We start from the raw sequence: 16,678 nt of genomic DNA, 5'->3' as shown, positions 1-16,678 counted from the left end.
ATGATCCAGAAGCTTTTCCGGTTCAGTTACCGGTCCGGTTTTAAAAACATTGGTTTTTATGGGTATAATGAGGAAAATAGAATTCATGATATGGTTAGTGATGCATTTCATGAAACTACTACTGAATTTCCTGAGAATAATACGGAAGAACCCAACGTAGATGCACAACGTTTTTATGCTATGTTAGATGCTGCAAATCAACCTATCTACGATGGATATAGAGAAGGGCATTCTAAGTTATCATTGGCATCTATGATGATGACAATTAAAGCTGATAATAACTTAAGTGAGAATTGCATGGATTCTTGGGCTGAACTCATTAAAGAGTATTTGCCAGTTGATAATGTATCGGCTGAGAGCTACTATGAAATACAGAAGTTGGTTGCGAGTCTTGGATTACCATCTGAAATGATTGATGTGTGCGTTGACTATTGCATGAATTTTTGGAAAGATGATGCTAAGTTGCAGGAATGTCGGTTTTGCGGAAAGCTGAGATATCAGCCTACTCAAGGAAGGACGCGAGTGCCATATAAACGTATGTGGTACTTACCTATTGCTGATAGATTAAAACGCCTATACAATTCAAAACGGACTGCAACGGCAATGAGATGGCATGCAAAACATTCTACTGAAGAAGGAGAAATTACACACCCATCTGATGCAAAGGCGTGGAAAAATTTTCAATCGGTAATTCCTGACTTTGCTCAAGAGTGTAGGAATGTTTATCTTAGGTTGTGTACAAATGGTTTTAGTCCATTTGGTATGCCAGGGAGGCAGTATTCTTTATGGCCTGTTATATTGACGCCATACAATCTTCCTCCAGATTGGTACCAGGTCCAAAGCATCCGAAGCGAGCTCTAGATATCTTCTTGCAACCTCTGATTCATGAGCTGAAGCATCTGTGGTATGAAGGTGTTCAGACGTTCGATTCGTCGCAAAAACAGAATTTCAATATGCGGGCAGCGCTAATGTGGACGATTAGTGACTTCCCTGCGTACGGAATGTTATCTGGGTGGACAACACACGAAAGATTATCATGTCCTTATTGTATGGATCGTACCGAGGCATTTCAGTTAAAGTATGGGCGAAAACCTTGTTGGTTTGATTGTCATCGTCGGTTTCTTCCCTTGCATCATCCATACCGGAAGAACAAGAAGTTGTTTAGAAAGAATAAAGTTGTGCGTGGTCCTCCACCAACTTATGTCTCTGAAAATGATTTATTTGAGCAGATTGATTACTATGGCGCTCAAGAAACATGTAAACGTGGGGGTAACTATCACACACCAGCAAACATGCCAGATCGATATGGAAGCGCTCACAATTGGCACAAACAGAGTATTTTTTGGGAGCTTCCATACTGGAAAGATCTTCTATTGCGGCACAACCTTGACGTGATGCACATCGAGAAAAATGTTTTCGATAATTTCATCGTTACGCTTTCGAATGTGCAGGGTAAAACAAAAGATAGCAGGAGATCTAGGTTGGATTTGGCGGAAATATGCGCACGGATCGATTTACATCTTACAAGAGACGGGAAATTACCAGTACCCCAATTTCGATTGTCTGCAGAGGCTAATAAGGTGTTGTTCGAGTGGGTTAAATCTGAAGTGAAGTTTCCAGATGGGTTTGTCTCAAAATTTTCAAAATGCGTGGAACAAAGCCAAAAATTTTCAGGTATGAAGAGCCATGATTGTCATGTCTTCATGCAACGACTACTACCATTTGTATCTCTTGAGCTCTTGCCAACACATGTTCATGAAGCTATTGCAGGTACATAAGTATATAATGATATTTACATTTATGTATTGATATATACATTTATTTAAATAATTTACCCATGAATTTTTTATAATTTGGTTCGTAGGTATCAGAGTTTTTTCCGGGACTTATGCACTAGAACATTGACCAGTGATGGCATAGAGCAGTTACGAGAAAATATTCCATTGTTAATTTGTAACTTGGAGAAAATCTTTCCCCCTGCTTTTTTTGACGTGATGGAACATCTTCCAACCCATCTACCACATGAAGCTGATCTTGGTGGGCGAGTGCAATTTCGCTGGATGTATCTTTTTGAGCGGTTTATGAAAACTCTTATAGGAAAGGCCAAAAATCTTGCCAGATTTGAGGGGTCGATAGTCGCCGGGAGTCTAACAGAGGAATCGTCTCACTTCACATCATACTACTTTAGCCCCACCGTGAGAACCAAAAAAACACGTACTCGACGATATGATGACGGAGGCATTGCACCTACATATAACGTTCCTGATGTTCCAGATATCTTTACCCATATAGGAAGACTTGCTGGAAAGTTAAAGGAAGTATGGTGGGAAGATCATAGCTATTGTCGAGTAGCTCACAATTACATCTTGAGGAATCTAGATTATGTTCAACCTTTTGAGAGGTATTCTTTTTTAGAAACTAAAATTAATTTTATTTTATAAGATAAAGAACTAACAAATTTCTATTTTTTTAGACTTTTTGAAATGCAGATTCGTGAAGCATATCCTAATCTAGAAGAATCTGACTATGAGGCTTACAAAGAGCGTGATTTCGCTAATTGGTTAAAATACTATGTGAGGTCGAGTTATTGATGTGAGGTGGGTTCAGAAAAAGGGGGGATTCGTATTTTCCCCACCACTATCTTGATACAATAAAAAAAAAAGATCTTTTAGTTCCTATATGTATTATAATTTTTAATTTAAATAAACTTATGATCTAAATATCGTATTCGTTTATATAGGTTCAGAATGGATGTGGAAATGAACCCTTGCCTCTTTGGTTGCATGAGCTTGTTCAAGAACCAAGAGCGAAGATCACTACAGCTCCGATGTACTTTACTCATGGTTATACTTTTCATACGTATGCACACGGAAGTCGCAAAGCTACAGCAAATTATGGAATCTATGTACAAGCTGGTGATAGTGATTTCTATGGCGTTTTGGAACAAATATTAGAAGTTGATTATCCAGGCCTTCTGAATCTGAGATGCGTACTTTTCAAGTGTAAATGGAACGACCCATCGGCCCGAGGCGTGCGAGTAAATAATTGGGGAGTTGTCGATGTGAATGCGAACATATCGTATGCCAAATTTGATCCTTTTATCCTAGCATCACAAGCACAACAAGTGAGCTTTCTGTCCTATCCTCGTTTAAGGCCAAGACGTGAAATGTGGTTATCAATCATTAAAGTTAATCCTCGAGGCCTTATAATCGGGTTAGTTGATGATCAAGTCGTGTTGCAACAAGAAAGAGTGGGTGAAATTTCCATTCCAATCATGTCAACAGAAGATGTTATCCACACTGATCCACAAAACATGCAATTTGAAGATGTTGGTGATGTTTCTGAAGAAGAGGGTGAATTAGACGAACTCGAAGAGTCCGATGATGGAGAAGATTCTAATGATGATAATGTAATTTCTAGTAGTTCAGAAAATGAATCTTATTGAACAATTGTACGTTTTGTTGTTTTTTTTTAATAAAGAATTTTCAAATTGTGAGGGATGTGCGTTGGCATTGCGAGGATTTTCTTCCCTTCCCTCGGAAATTCCCTCGCAATTTGCGAGGGATGTGCGAGGGATTTTTGCTAATCCCTCGCTACTGCCTCACGGTTCCCTCGCAAATCTATATATGCATTTGAATAAACATGTTAATATGGTTAGTAATGATCATTAACATTTTTAAACTAAAGGAGAGCATCACTAACCAACATCAAGAGACAAAAAACTTTTGATTGGTTATTGATAAATGTTGTTTAGGGTATAGGGTAGATAAATATTGTTTAGGGTATAGGGTTGATAAATGTTGTTTAGGGTATAGGGTTTATAAGATATATATGTTTAGGGATTTCTTTTGAGCTTTTGATTGAGTAAATTTGTATGAGGAGATGTTATGACTATTACTTACCTTTTCTCTTTGCATGTTCTTGAGTTTATGAAAATTCTCATCCATAGTTTATGAATTTGGTTAAAAATAGTATATAGATTTGCGAGGGACTTGCGATGGAAGTGTTACATTGCCTAGCAGATCCCTCGCAAATTGCGAGGGATGTGCGATAGATTCTCGCTAATCCCTCGCTACTGCCTCACGGTTCCCTCGCAAATCTATATATGCATTTGAATAAACATGTTAATATAGTTAGTAATAATGATCATTAACATTTTTAAACTAAAGGAGAGCATCACTAACCAACATCAAGAGACAAGAAACTTTTAATTGGTTATTGATAAATGTTGTTTAGGGTATAGGGTAGATAAATGTTGTTTAGGGTATAGGGTTGATGAATGTTATTTAGGGTATAGGGTTTATAAGATATATATGTTTAGGGATTTCTTTTGAGCTTTTGATTGAGTAAATTTGTATGATGAGATGTGATGACTATTACTTACCTTTTCTCTTTGCATGTTCTTGAGTTTATGAAAATTCTCATCCATAGTTTATGAATTTGGTGAAAAATAGTATATAGATTTGCGAGGGACTTGCGATGGAAGTGTTATATTGCCTAGCAAATCTCTCACAAATTGCGAGGGATGTGCGATAGATTCTCGCTAATCCCTCGCTAAGCTGGTGTATTTTAATTGGTTAATTTGTCGGCGATATGCGATACGTTTGCGAGGGATATGCGATGACCCCTCGCTAATCTCTCGCAAAGTTTGGCGTATTTTTATTGGTCAGCTTGTCGGCCTTTTGCGAGTGATTTGCGAGGGACCGTAGTTAATCGGTCGCAACATATACGAGGGATTTGCAATGCCGCGAAATGTTTATATATACAATCAAGATCCGGTTTGAGCGAAGCTCAAACTCTCTCCCTCAAACCTTCTCTCTCTCAAACCCTTTCTCCGGCAAACCCTAGCCGCACAAATCCTTTCTCTGCAAACCCTTTCTCCGGCAAACCCTAGCCGCACAAACCCTTTCTCCGCAAACCCTTTCTCCGGCAAACCCTTTCTCCGTCCTCTCGATTTCTCGATATCCTTCTCCGTCTTCTTGATTTCCTGATTTCTGGATCTCCCGATCTCCGTTATCTCCGTATTCTCCGTAAAGGTAATTCTTAGTTCCTTCTAAATCCAAACCCTAATTTTTAGTTATTTCTATTTCAATTATTTCAAGTAATTTTCGTGGATCTGATTTTTTTTTTTTTTGATTTTTCGGAGAGATTTCTATTTCGGCTCTGTTTCAATTTTCTCCAGCTTTCCTGATTTCCTGATCTCCTTCTTCGTCTTCTCCGCTTCTCCGTCAAGGTAGTTCCCAAACCCTAATTTTAGCTCAATTGTTTAATTTCAATTGTTTAATTTTAATTGTTTAATTTGATTTTTCTGATTAATTTTACTTTAATTTTTATTGTAGATGTTTCATGGTAATGATTACACAAGGTTTTTCACTAATCAACGTGTACCCGGACCCACCAGTTCAAACCATAGTCGGGGTTCCGCCGGTTCTCAGAACACAGCGGCGGTCCAAAATAACCGTCGGTCATCGTCTCAACCACTGCCCTCTCATCAACCACTGCCCTCTCATCAACCACTTCCCTCTCATCAACTACTGCCCTCTCATCAACCGGATCTAGAGATTGGTACGTCTCCACCTGCTCGTTCGATTTCTACTAGAGCTTCTGCCCGACTAAACAGTCTAACTCTGGAAGAGTTGCTCGATAGTCCTGGGCGTGCAGGTTTAACGAGGCTAGATCCGCGCCGACCTCAAAGAACTCTCTGGTAATGTTTTTAATTTCATATTAGAATTCTTATGTTTTTAATCTCATTTTCGAATTCTAAGATTGATTCATATTCTTTGTTTCTCCGTATGTTTGAAGGTTTGATCAAGATCCTGCTGTTGCGACTACTGTACAAAGCATCTTTGAAAGAGATTTCAAAGAGCCTCATGCCAATTGGACACATATGCCGACTCCAGTGGTTGACCGTTGGTATGAAACTTTTGCGGTAAGTCATTTTTTTGTTTTCAATTTTTACATATATTTTTTTTGTTGTTGACTGAGACTAATATACTTTTTTTTTGGAAGCAAACATATAATTGGGACCGAGCCATTAACGAGAGGGTAAGGCAGGAGTTTGAAGCCAAGTTGAAGGAAAGGATGTGTGATCAAGTGTCGAGGTGGAAGTTAAAGTGGAAGCAAAAAGGTGATGAGTCAAAGCCACGATGGATTGATCCTCAAGTATGGGAAGGTCTGGTTCCGTATTGGCTTGATCCCAAATCAGAAATCAAGAGCATCAACAGCCGTAATGCTTGATATCATGACCCAGATGGCACCGGAATATATAAGCACCGCTCAGGCCAAACTTCCTTCAAAGCTCGTGCTCGGAAACATGTAAGTGTAGTTATTTAAATTTAGGCCTTCTTTTACCTTATGATTAGTTATTATTTGACTAATCAATTTTCTTTTTCTCTTTTTCAGTCTGAGCTAACCGGTGAGTTAACTCCTGACTTTCTACGCATCTTAGAAGACACTCATCGAAAGTCTGATGGCTCATTTACGGATAGAAAGTCCGAGTCTCTGTTCAATGAGGTGTCCTCCAATATTCAAGAGTTGGAATCTGAGCTTTGTATGGGGGATAATGGAGAGTGTGCTTCTGCTGGGGTGCCCATTCATATCAAAAACAAAATTTACACATCGGTAAGTTTTATACACTTTATATGTATATGGATGCAATCGTATAGTAATGTAGAGAGTAATGTGGGGTTGCCAATCATATGATAGTTATATGGATGCAATCGTATAGTAATGTATAGAGTAATGTGGATGCAATCGTATAGTAATGTAGAGAGTAACTTACAAGTTCATTTTTTGTTTTGTTCTTAGGTTGCTCCTAAGAAAAAAAACAGGATTTTTGGGGTTGGTTCTATGCAATTTGAAGCGTCATCTTCCATTGGCTGTCCACCACCTTTGTCTCCGTCTAATGCTCCGGTCATTTTAGCTCAGGAACTAGCATAAGCTGAGGAGTGTATACAGACTCAAGCGACTCAAATCCAGACACAAGCGAGTCAAATCCAAGAGAGTGCACAAAGGATGCATTGCTATGATGCTTACTTCGACTATCTCCCTGCAAAAGATCCTGAGTTTGCTGCACAGTTTCGAAACCCGACAGTGAGCAACCCACCAGAAAATGCTACAACCCCGACAATGAACAACCCACCACCAGAAGTCAACCCAGTGGCCGGAGAAGAGGGCAACACCGATGAAACCAACAACAGTAGCAGAACTGGAACCAGAAACATCAACTCTCTCTCGCAATCTTTTTAAGACAATTTGAATATTCTCTCTCTCAATCTTTATGTTTGTATCTTTTTAATACAAACACATTATGTTTGTAAATTTTAAGACAATTTTAATTTTCATTTTACAGTTGAAATTTTAATTCTATTCCTAATTTTATTTAAGTTCACCTCAATTTTAATTGTATTCGTAATTCTGGATTAATTTTAATTTAATATGAATTTAATCAAGAATAAGCAAAACAAAATTTCATTTTAAAATTTGAGGTGTTGCATGTTGCAACGTATTTGCGATGGATACCGTTTCTCGCAAATTGTTTCAGATTGCGATAGCGAAGGTCTCTCGCAAATTGTTAGAGATTTGCAAGGAAATATATCTTCGCGAATTGCGAGATATTTGCGTAAAACAAAGTTCCTCGCAACATTTGCGTGAAAGAAAGTTCCTCGCAACATTTGCGTGAAAGAAAGTTCCTCGCAACAATTGCGAGTGAAATGTCTCTCGCAAATTTTGCGAGGGAAAATGTTCTTCGCAATAGTTGCGAGGGAGTTGCGATATTTGAAATTTGCGAGACGCGATTTGCGAGAAACTTGTGTGTCTTGCAAATCCCTTGCGATTTTCGTTTTGCGAGGGACTTGCGATGAATTCTTCCATCGCAAATCGGTTGTTTTCTTGTAGTGATATTTGAACCTTTTTTTATCATATAGTACCAAAAATTAATGTAGCCAATGGTTAAAGAAAATTTAGCGGAAGTATCTAGACAACATTTTGTTAAACTAGCTTTAGAATATGTTTATTGTAATTCGCAGATTTGAGGTTATATAGTGGTGCATAAGGAAAAATTTAAAATCATTGATTTGGTTACATGTGTAATTAGAGTGCTTTTTTGTCAATTATCTAGAAAAATATTTACAGCTAAGTGTGCGTAGTGACCTACCGAGAAATGATTATTAGTATCGTGCGAGCGAGTTAATTGTGCGAGTGATGATTTATAGGATCGGTAAAAAAGTCTTTTGAGCCTCCCAAAAATAGCATACCGAAAATCAGACAAAGATAGGTTCAGAGATCGAAAAAAGACATAGAACAGCTAAGATTAATGGCAGTGAGAACGTTACATTTGTTTCTACTTCTGATAGATATATGTACCTTAAGATCATTTCAAGGATTAGAATGGTTGGTTGCTGAAATTCGCATTTAATGCAGTTTCTCTTCAATTCTACAGCAAATTTGAATTTTTGATACTAGTAACTATAAATTACGAGATCACAAATGCTGAAAGTATTTTTCTTGTTTTAAACAAGAAAACCCTTGGAGAGCATAGCCAATTAGCCATTCAATTTTATTTGATTTTGTCTGAATGTACGGTAAAAAAGAATAGTTTTCGTTTGGTGAATGTCTTCTTAGTTCGAGCTATCTGTTCTAGAGTAATGTTAAAGCTTTGAAACTTTTATAATGTTTGTTCAGTGACTTATCCTGAATGAGAATTATTACTACGCTATAGGTTTCAGTGAAATATATGGTTGAAAACAAATACTTGAGTTGAATTTATAATTAATTCAGTTAACATCTGTAGTGTGACTTATGTCTGATGTCTCTGCCAAAATTTTCTAGCAGTAGGGTCTATCCCATTTATTTTCTTGACTGTTTTTTTCCATATTCTTAGTTGATTCTCTTTAACTGTATGTTCGTGTCTATCAATAAAACTCTAAAAACTAGCCACCGCAAATTGAAAGCAAATCAATCCTAACACTTGGCGCCAGGGTTTTGAAATAGATTTAACACTAAAAACAAAAACTAGAGAAAGTTATAAAGAATACGGCCAACCAAAAAGACAAGCCATTACCATCTCGTATCTCATCGGAGATGAAAGTTAATGGATGCAGTTTTTGAACTTTACATCGAGAAAACCCATGAATTTTGATTAGTACATATTAAACGGCACCAAGTTTGTCTCATATACACATATGCATTTGTCATTTCGTCGGGAGACTCCAGATTTTAGTCGTCGGGCTTTTCAACCAGACAGTAGTACTTATGTTTAACGGAACAAAACAACCATTAATATGGAAATGTTTTAGTCATTTCGACGTTATTTTGGTCTATTTCATTTAAGGAAAGAGAGAAAAAGCTGTCTCAAAAGAAAAAAACATGAAAGAAAAAAATAAAAATATTCTTAAAATACAATAATTTCTCATATTATTTTCTAATTCATCTATAATCTAACATTCTTCGATAGCCTATCCATAACCAAAATGTTGTTAACTTTTTTCGGCAAACAAATACAAATATGTTATTCATCTTAAACATTTTCATATGTTTTGCTGCCATTTTAGAATCTAATTATATGCATCTAAATCATCAGTTTCATTGTACAACATGAACTAGAGCTAGCTTTGATAATACTATTAGGAATTTAGGATCAGTTATGAGTTAGTACTAGTTGACATTTATAATAGCAACGACGCACAATGGACCGTGAGAGAAACAGAACTGCAAATATCTTTAGACAAGTGTGAAATGAACGACAAAACAACCTTAATAAAAAGCAAACTAAAACCAAAATTAGTAACCAGACTAAATCAGCTATATAGTACTAGTACTCTTTAATAGAAACCTTCTTTAGTTTTAAAATCTTCTTTTTATTCGTCTGGCTTTCAGGTAGGCAAATGTTTGTTATTCAATTTGAAATAAAGAAATAATTCAGTAGATAATTTAGCAATAAATTACATAGAAACTGAAAAGGATGTAACCTGAGAAGATGCCACATGCATGAATTGGAATTGTTGGTTGAACATTATTCATAGCCGTGAAGGTTGATATATATTCAAGATATTAACATCAATAAGGACCACTTCACATGGTTGTTAAGAAGAACTTAATTAAGGATATTGTGAGGCAAGATTGAGACTGTTTTTCTTTTTATTTTTACATGAAACTAATGACTAACGATCCGTTTTTTTTTTCACCAAGTTTTTTTTTTGTCACAATTCAGCAAAAAAAAAAAAAAAAAAGTTTTTTTTGTCACAAAGTAGTTAGCAAAACTGACGATATCATCAGAGATTATAAAAACAACAATGATGTGACCACAAGCAATTATTCGACGATTTTAGTTGTTATATTATGCGTGATCCTTTTTACATTTCATTTAATTTTTGATGTGAACATCTAATATATAAATTTTAGTGCATACTATAGTTTTATTTTGTTTTGTCAAAAACAGTGCATGTTCTATTAGTATGTATACTAACGAACATAACAAGCGGGCCAAAGGTTCATATATCCATATGACTTCTCTTCTATGGCCCATCAACGTTAATTATCCATTAACATACGGGTTTCCAAGCCCAATCTAAAAAGTCGTTATTTTTTTAGCAATAAAATCAGATTAAAAAACAAAAAAAGAAAAACAAAAAATTGGATAAGTCTGAATCATAAATCTCCTACACCGACTCCATCGTACACCCCAAAACGCAGTACTGACTTTTAAACACACACTCTTGACTCTGCTACGTGTATGTGTATCTTACATTTGCTATATCGGTACACAGTAATACAACACACCTGCACACAGCAGATTACGAGGAAATAAAAGAAAAATCTGAAAAGAGAGAGAGATATTTTTTTTTAATAATAAACTTCGTATATATAGCCCCTTAAACCCTACTCCTTGGCTTCATTCTTCTTCCCATTTCCTCTGCCTCTTTCTCAGATCACACAAAAACCCTAGTTTCAAGACTTTATCCATCAGGTACCTTCTCTGCTCCATTTTCGATTTCCTGTGCTTTGTTCTGTTCCTGATCTGTAATCTTTCTTTTGAGAATTCGTTCGTGCGAGTGAGTCTCGTGTAGATTTGTCTGTAGGTGTTTGTTTCAGTTTGCCTGTGAAATTGAATCTCTAGATCTGTTGGTTCTCTTTAGATGATGATGATGATTTAGTCTCAAAAGGTTTAGGGTTTTTGTTGATCTGGTGTTTTGTGTGTTTATAGAATGTCTTTCTGCAACAAACTCGGTGGTCTATTGAGACAGAACATAACCCCCAGCGGAGGAAATGTTCCGGTTACATCTATGCTTGGATCTCTTCGGTTGATGTCTACCAAGCTTTTCGTCGGAGGTAAGATCTTTGTCTTTCTATCTCTCTCTCTCTCTGTCGGTGAGATTTGAGAGTTGTTCTTGGTCGGTTTCAAGAATTGGTTTTGTTTTGTACTGAGTTTCGAAATTGCTTCAGGTCTGTCATGGGGAACTGATGACCAGTCCTTGAGGGATGCTTTTGCTCACTTCGGTGAAGTCGTTGATGGTATTGTATTCTACTCTCTCTAGCTTTTTTTTTGTTGATCTTTGTGTTCTAGTTTTGTGATTGCTCTGGAGATGATGAACCAATGTGTTCTATTTTTGTTTGTTTCCCTATTTTGCAGCTAAAGTCATCGTAGATAGAGAGACGGGAAGATCGAGGGGTTTTGGATTTGTCAACTTCAGTGATGAGAGTGCTGCATCTGCTGCCATTTCAGAGATGGATGGAAAGGTTTGTATTTTGGAATCCTCGGTTTAGTGTTAACTGTTTCTGTTTTAATGCTGACAGCTAGTTCTATTGGTTTTTGTAATTTCAGGATCTGAATGGTCGTAACATCCGAGTGAACCCTGCTAACGATAGACCAAGTGCTCCCCGTGCATATGGTGGCGGTGGTGGTTTCGGAGGTGGTGGCGGTGGCTACGGAGGTGGTGGCGGCGGCTATGGAGGAGGTGGCAGCAGCTACGGAGGAGGAGGTGGTGATGGTGGTGTTTACTAAACAGAGGAGTTGCTGCTTGTGAAGACGAAGAGTTAAAATGTTTCTGTTTAGTTGGTTTCTTCAATTGAATCTTTGTGTTAGTATAAAACCTGAATGGGATTTGCTTAAAAAAAAAACTCATTTTCTGTTTTGGTTGAATATTGTATTGCCCCCATTAGGTGCATTTTAATATGGCCTTTTCCCCTCGCTTGAGGTTCAGATTCTTCTACCTACCATTGCCTATTCGTAGCTCTGATTGATCCAATTTTTCACCTTTTGTTTTGTGATTTGGGTCTAAGGTCTCGTTTAAGTGAAAGGTTTATCAGAGGTGAAGCATCTTCTGAGATGAAAGCACCTTTTTTGTGAGTTACTCAGTAATAATTATGAATCAAGGAGACAGTTTAAAGCAATCCCTTCTATTTTTGAATCTACTCTTGCAGCCAAGTCATAGCTTAGGTGCTGCTTAGGCAGCCAACTGTGGACACATCTGAGAACTCATAGAATCAGCCCTAGCTACAAAATTATATTGGCTTTGATTTTTTCACGAGCGGTGATCAACGGCCGTAGATTGAAAGTTATGTTAAACATCATGCACCTCCATTCAAAAGTAAAAAAAAACCTTATGGTGCTTTCATGTGTTTGCAGTGTTAGTTTTTGGTTTCCTTTTTTCGTATTCTGGTTGTGATCCTACTCTTCCCTTTCGAGGGTTGGTTTGAATGTTATCTATATATCAAGGTCTTGTGCTTTGTGTTTTTGAGAATTTATTGAAAGTCTGACAAGGGTTTTATCAAATCTTTTCGCCGGTATTTAAACCTCATTGGAGAACTTTTAGGTTGTTAGGTTTGTTCATCTCGGGGATTACAAAAGCTGTATTTTGGGGCTTCGGATCGTTACAAGTGTACCAATAGGTACATCAATCTACGAAGAGCTTCCAATTAGTATCTGGCTGATTAATCGTACCAGGACCTTATCAACCATAAATTAAAAATCCTTTGTAAATCCTATAAGAATTTTATGGACTGGAAAAGATTAAATGTATCATAACATTTGATGCTCACTCTTGGGGTCATAGGAAAATCTTTGAGCTTCCTCCTTCACGTCATGAGCCATTGACAGCATCAGGAAGGTCCTTTAGAACCTAAGTAGATGTAACAATGCTCTCCATTAGCTTCTTACTCACCAAAGACAAGCTCGGGGTTTTGACAAGTATAATAGTATTATAATTGGAACAATGTGAGACTCTTGCTTCAAGGTCGTTCGTTGAGCATGAAAAGATGGTTTTTCTTTGATGTTACCTGGTAAAGATGCTATGAAGCATAAGCATCTGTTGCTGCGTATTGTAACTGCTGCTTTGATAGAGGATAAATCTCCCAGTTCCCAAGCCTGATTCTGTTTGGCTTCAGGAGCTGCAAAGTAACAGTTAAGCTTTTAAAGCGAAATAAAACCAAGATTCCCAGAGGTGGTTCTAAACAGAAGAACTTTGAAACAGCAGAGAGAAGAGTGTTGTTTTGATAGTTCTAGAGAGAGCAGAAAAGGACAGATCCAATTCTCACTATTGTTCTCCAGCTTTAGAAATCAACCCAGCGAGGTGGATTTTTCACATACCTCTTTACAAACAAGTGTCTCTGTTAGTGAGGCAAGGCCCCATTTTTTTGAATCTTCACCAATTTTTCGGTTGGCTAAATCTGAAAGATCCTCAACATCTTTGATGGAGACTCCATAGTCATGAAAAAGCTTCACAGAGTCACCGTCAATTCCAATACCTACCTATATATGATACAGGACTATGTGAAAATTGAGCATATATGGCTAACAACAAGAACTTTGATCACTTGAGAAAAAATTAACAAACCTTGACAAGTGTTGAATCCTCAATAAGATGTTGGAGACTTTGTGGGATACCAGAATGGACAATGTGCATAACATCACAATAATTATTATCAACACATATCTGGACAGTTGCAACCTTCCCAGGGAGAACACCTGAACAAGTCATATTATCACAAAATATCATTAGTCAGATCATGAGAACTTCTTTCAGGATAATGCATACATCAGCAAACATCAAAGAGTTCATGAATATGTCCCACTGAATTGAAATGAGTTGAAGCATCCGTGGCTGAGCTTTCAAAGTACAATAATCTATTGAATTGTCAACCAAAAGATCATGCGTGGTTTGAGTTAGGATACACTTTCCAAACCTACAACCCGAAAAAAGAGCAAACTCCACATAGATGGAGTTTTAACTTGGATGCATGACCACACATAAAAAGTTTACAACTTCACAATAAATAATAAAGCAACTATCTAGAACAATGTAGTATATGAAATGCTTGCAGCAATGAGATTTGAGACAACACAAGCACAAGTGAGACATCTACACTTTCTTCTGAACATCTAACAAGGAGACAACAACCATTAGGTCTTTCTTATCTAAAAGACAAGAGAATACACATCATCATCTCATCAAGATTTTAAAAGAGGAAACAGAAAAGACTTATACATCAATAGAGATAAAATGCATCTGACTGCACATTGCATATTTCAAAAAATAGAATCGAAAGAGATGAAGCTTGCAAACAGACACAAATCAAGAACAGACCGAGATAGCACAAAAGTACCTTTTCTCAAACTAGGTCTCCATTCAATATCTAAGCCAACAATAGCTTTCCCAGATTCATCTCTCTTGGTATCAAGAACCTTAAGAAGCTGCATTGCTCGCCTATCAACCTCATTAGCAGTCTTACTATACAAAATCCTACCACCAAACCTCAACGCTGGAAAATTCCTACCTGCAATTACCAAAAAACGCATCAAATAATCAAAGGATAATTTGCTTTTGCCACATAACAGCCTCACTTCAAATAACAAACACTGTTATTAAGGATTAAATCCTAAATTATATAGATTACGAACAGTTTTGTACATTGAGACGGTGACAATTGAAAAAAAAAAAAAACACAAGAACTTGGGAAAAAATGTGATAGACAACAAATGTATCGTTAGAAATGTACAAAACAAAAAGACGTTAAAAGATCTGTAGGGAGAGAGTGATGAAGACCTCGGCAACGAGAGAGGGGAAATCGTGTATAAGCTGTAGGAGAAGTGATGGAACGAGGCAAATTTTATTATTATTATTAGGGATTTGATGCTGTGGAACCTCGTGCCCATGGCCGGAGCTCGTAGCCCCAACGGCTGGAGTAGCAGAGGAAGAAGAAGAAGAGTGAGAGAGATAATAGGAAGCTTCGATTGCGTCGATAGCCAGAAGCTGCTCCTCTGTAAAATCGTCGTCGTCGCCGTCGTTCATTTTTTTTCTTTTTTTTTTATGAACAAAAAATAAAAATAAAATAAGTGCTTTTATTATTATTATTATTATTATTGGTTAGATTTGCACTCGTATAAAACTTCTTTCACTTGACACACTTTTCACTTCACACACTCTTTCCTATTAGAATATTTTTTGTATCATATTTTCTACTATTCATTAATTTATGACTATTATACCCTTACTAAAAACAACAAAAAAATACAAATATTTTTGTCGCATTTCTCGTTCTTCTCTCTCTTCATTTTTTGTCTTTCTCTTATTTTCCTTCTCTCTTTTTCATTGCATGTTTTTTTTTATTCTCTATATCCTAAACTTTAGATTATAAATCATAATTATAAATTTAATTTCATAATAATTTTAACAAATGTAGCCAAGTCTGAAGATATTTTACTAAAAAACATGAAACTGAAGAATTTTTGACTCCTTGCATTAGATTCTTTATAAATTTCCAAATTCATTGATGTTGTTTTAATTGATGAAGAAAGATTTGAGAATTTTTATTTTGTCGAAAAAAATTTAAGAATTATATCACTGGTTTTTGTGCTAGAAACACTTGGAAAAACAGAAAGATTGAAACTCTCTAACCAAGTGTTAACTAGAATTGTCCATTTTTTTTTTCTATTCTTCACTTTTTTATTTTCTTGTTTATCTCTTTCTCTCTTTGTAATCATTTTATTTAATTATTATGACATATATTTTCAATTTTGTTTTTATGATTACATTATAATTTTATTTTTTTTTCTACATTTTAAGATCCATTTTACTATATTTAAAAATGAATAATTGTATTACATATTATCTAATTATAGTTGAATATTTGTAAATTATTATGTAGATACTTATTTGTGGATATTTTTTTATGGATACTTATTTGTGGATACGTTTTTGTGAATATTTTTTTGTGGATACATAAGAATGCCTAATTAACATAATAATGCATTATTAATGCATTGTTTCCAATAAGAATGTTTCTCTAATGGTGTCCATTATGTATTGTTTATGTGGACAACATTCTTTACAAAATTGGTGTCCATTAATTTGTATGGAGTATATTATATTTGTATCTTAAAAACTAGGTTTGTATAATGAAAATTTGATGTCATCATGTAGATGAAGTGCTATGGATATTGATAAGTTATACATTATCTATTTATATTTGAATAATTGTTCGCTATTATGTGGATGAGTAACATATCTAGATGAATACTTACTTTTGGATGATCAGAGAAAAATATATGAATACCTAATTATCCAATTATAGTTGAATATATGTTAATTGTTACGTGAATGTTAAAAATGTCTTATTATGTGGATACGTATTTGTGGATACTAATGTCTTATTTGTGGATACTTATGTGGATACTTATTCT

The 16,678-nt window shown here is 36.0% G+C and overlaps 1 protein-coding gene and 2 pseudogenes across 2 annotated transcripts; 2 read left to right on the top strand and 1 right to left on the bottom strand.

Moving 5' to 3' along the window:
- On the top strand, window positions 1–7,248 carry LOC147934200 (uncharacterized; annotated as a pseudogene).
- A 3,486-nt stretch (window positions 7,249–10,734) lies between these two features.
- LOC104732322 (glycine-rich RNA-binding protein 2, mitochondrial) lies at window positions 10,735–12,209 on the top strand. Its single transcript, XM_010451851.3, has 5 exons — window positions 10,735–10,966; window positions 11,204–11,328; window positions 11,443–11,511; window positions 11,630–11,736; window positions 11,822–12,209. The coding sequence occupies exons 2-5, from the start codon at window positions 11,205–11,207 to the stop codon at window positions 11,999–12,001; spliced, it is 480 nt and encodes a 159-aa protein (XP_010450153.2). The 5' UTR covers window positions 10,735–10,966; window position 11,204; the 3' UTR covers window positions 12,002–12,209.
- Window positions 12,210–12,762: 553 nt separating this feature from the next.
- Window positions 12,763–15,336, bottom strand: LOC104732321 (3'-5' exonuclease-like; annotated as a pseudogene). The gene is made up of 6 exons (XR_015570558.1): window positions 15,042–15,336; window positions 14,602–14,772; window positions 13,833–13,963; window positions 13,586–13,747; window positions 13,276–13,386; window positions 12,763–13,118 (listed from the first exon to the last, which is right to left on the bottom strand). The product of XR_015570558.1 is annotated as a 3'-5' exonuclease-like (transcript).
- Between the last annotated feature and the right edge of the window lie 1,342 nt (window positions 15,337–16,678).

The sequence above is a fragment of the Camelina sativa genome, chromosome 11 (genome assembly GCF_030686135.1).
Source record: "Camelina sativa cultivar CO46 ecotype springtype chromosome 11, ASM3068613v1".
Taxonomy (NCBI): domain Eukaryota; kingdom Viridiplantae; phylum Streptophyta; class Magnoliopsida; order Brassicales; family Brassicaceae; genus Camelina; species Camelina sativa.
The sequence above is the reverse complement of the archived record's forward strand: the minus strand, read 5'-3'. Positions and strand labels throughout refer to the sequence as shown.